Here is a 1,731-nt window from a genome sequence, read left to right on the forward strand (position 1 = left end):
TGACGGCGCTGGAGGAGCTGGGCCGGGAGGAGGGCCTGCGGCTGCGGGCGGCCGACAAGCGGCGCGAGAAGGAGCTGCTGGCGGGGCACAGCGCCGAGCTGGAGGCCCGGCTGGCGGCCTGCGAGCCGGGGGACGGGCCCGCAGTCCTCGCCGTGGCCGTGCCCCTCCTCCTCGCCACACACGCCAGCAAGTGAGTCGCGCGAGCGGAGGAGGTCGAGGTCTTGCGCACCATGGACGGCACGGGGTCTTGAGTGGTGAGGTGCCATGCACATGCACGTGGCTGCGACCCTGGCCATGGGTCCGCAGGGCCCCCCCACCCTCCCCTTCAATCCTCATGCCCTCCCTCACACAGGCTGGTCAACCTCCCCGGACGCGCGCTGGCGCCAGCGCTGCGGGCCCTGGAGGGGAAGCTGATGTCGGAGGCCGCGGAGCTGCTGCCCGCCCTACATGCCGCGGTGCTCACCAGGCTGCAGGGGGGTGAAGGCGGCGCTGAGATGGAGGAGTTGGCGCGCAGGACGCGCCTGCTCCTGCTGGGGAAGATGGAGGGAATGACGGCTTGAAAAGAAGGGTCTGCAGTGGCCCTGTGTGTATGAGAGGCACATAGATGCAGAGGCTCCTGCCCAAGCTCCAACTCCAAGCAGAGATGGGGGAGAGCAGCCTTGGCGCCCCCGACATTCAACTCGGGCGCGTGATGCCGGGCCTTGCACCCGATCGCCCTCCGCTGCAATCTCTGAAACACATGCGTGCCCTTGCCCTCCAGGGGAATCGTGCCTTCGATCCATTGATCGCCTCGCTATAGATCGTATTGCGCGAGTGGGGGCTCAGTCTGAGGGCTCCTTGAAAGTGTGCCTCAGTACGGTCCTCAGAGCAGGGCGATTTTATACACCTTCCCAGGCCCATCGCGAGGATCCACATCGTCGAGGTTCAGTCCGCAGGGATCCTTGCCCAGAATGACCAGAGAGCCGGCCTGGAACGAGCTGCTCCTGCAGAGCGAGCAGCTCATTCGCCAGGTGCGTGTGGATCGCTGCCTCACGAGCATCTGCGCCTGTGCCCCTTCAACTACACGGCGCCCATGTTCTCATCGGTCTGTATTTCTCCTGCTTCCATGTCTGCAGCAAGACCAGGGGCTCCCACTGCGCATCGAGAGGGACATCCGCCAGGTGGAGCAGTTTTCCCAGCGGCTGCGCGCAAAGTCGATCCGACCGGGAGGCTCTGACTACCTGCAGGATGCCGATCGACTCCTGGCACAGGAGGGATTGGACCCCGCGCTGTGCGTTGGGAGTGGGGAAGGGAGCGCTTGGAGTGCTGGCTGGGCAGGGCATCACTTGTGCAGGAGCAAGGGTCGCTCGGCCAGTGCACCCCCTGCGACAAACCTCCCCTCACCTGCTTCGTTGCAGGCTGCGCCGCACGATGCAGAGCTATGAGCTCAAGCCTCGGCCCGAGGACCTGCTGGCGCCGGAGGCTGCGCACAGCGTGGGCCACTATGTGGAGCGCGTGGGCCAGGCCCTCACCGTGGCCGGCCTACAGACCTCCCTGCGCGGGACCAGCCTGGCCTTTGACAGCTACATGGACGAGCGCATGGAGGCACGGTGGCAACAGGTGAGCAGGGGTGAGCGTGGGCGCGGTGGATGCAGGACTGCCACTGAGCCCTGCTGCACACTGTCCTCCCCCGCTGACCTGCTCCTTCACTTGCGCACGCCCCCCCCCCCCCCTACCTACACACCCACCCAC

General features: G+C 66.6%; 2 protein-coding genes across 2 annotated transcripts in view; both read left to right on the forward strand.

The window, feature by feature from the left end:
- The window catches only part of F751_4468 (E3 UFM1-protein ligase 1-like protein), a gene marked incomplete at both ends in the record, with an annotated part of 5,045 nt that extends 4,485 nt beyond the window's left edge, over window positions 1-560 (forward strand). The window contains 2 exons of the mRNA XM_011401863.1: window positions 15-190; window positions 353-560. Of these exons, the coding sequence (XP_011400165.1) occupies window positions 15-190; window positions 353-560 (384 nt within the window). The remainder of the gene's footprint in view (window positions 1-14; window positions 191-352) is intronic.
- A 390-nt stretch (window positions 561-950) lies between these two features.
- Window positions 951-1,731, forward strand: part of F751_4469 (Uncharacterized protein) — a gene marked incomplete at both ends in the record, with an annotated part of 6,189 nt that continues 5,408 nt past the window's right edge. The window contains 3 exons of the mRNA XM_011401864.1: window positions 951-1,010; window positions 1,116-1,270; window positions 1,398-1,599. Coding sequence (XP_011400166.1) covers window positions 951-1,010; window positions 1,116-1,270; window positions 1,398-1,599 — 417 coding nt within the window. The remainder of the gene's footprint in view (window positions 1,011-1,115; window positions 1,271-1,397; window positions 1,600-1,731) is intronic.

Source organism: Auxenochlorella protothecoides (genome assembly GCF_000733215.1).
Source record: "Auxenochlorella protothecoides strain 0710 unplaced genomic scaffold scaffold53, whole genome shotgun sequence".
NCBI lineage: Eukaryota > Viridiplantae > Chlorophyta > Trebouxiophyceae > Chlorellales > Chlorellaceae > Auxenochlorella > Auxenochlorella protothecoides.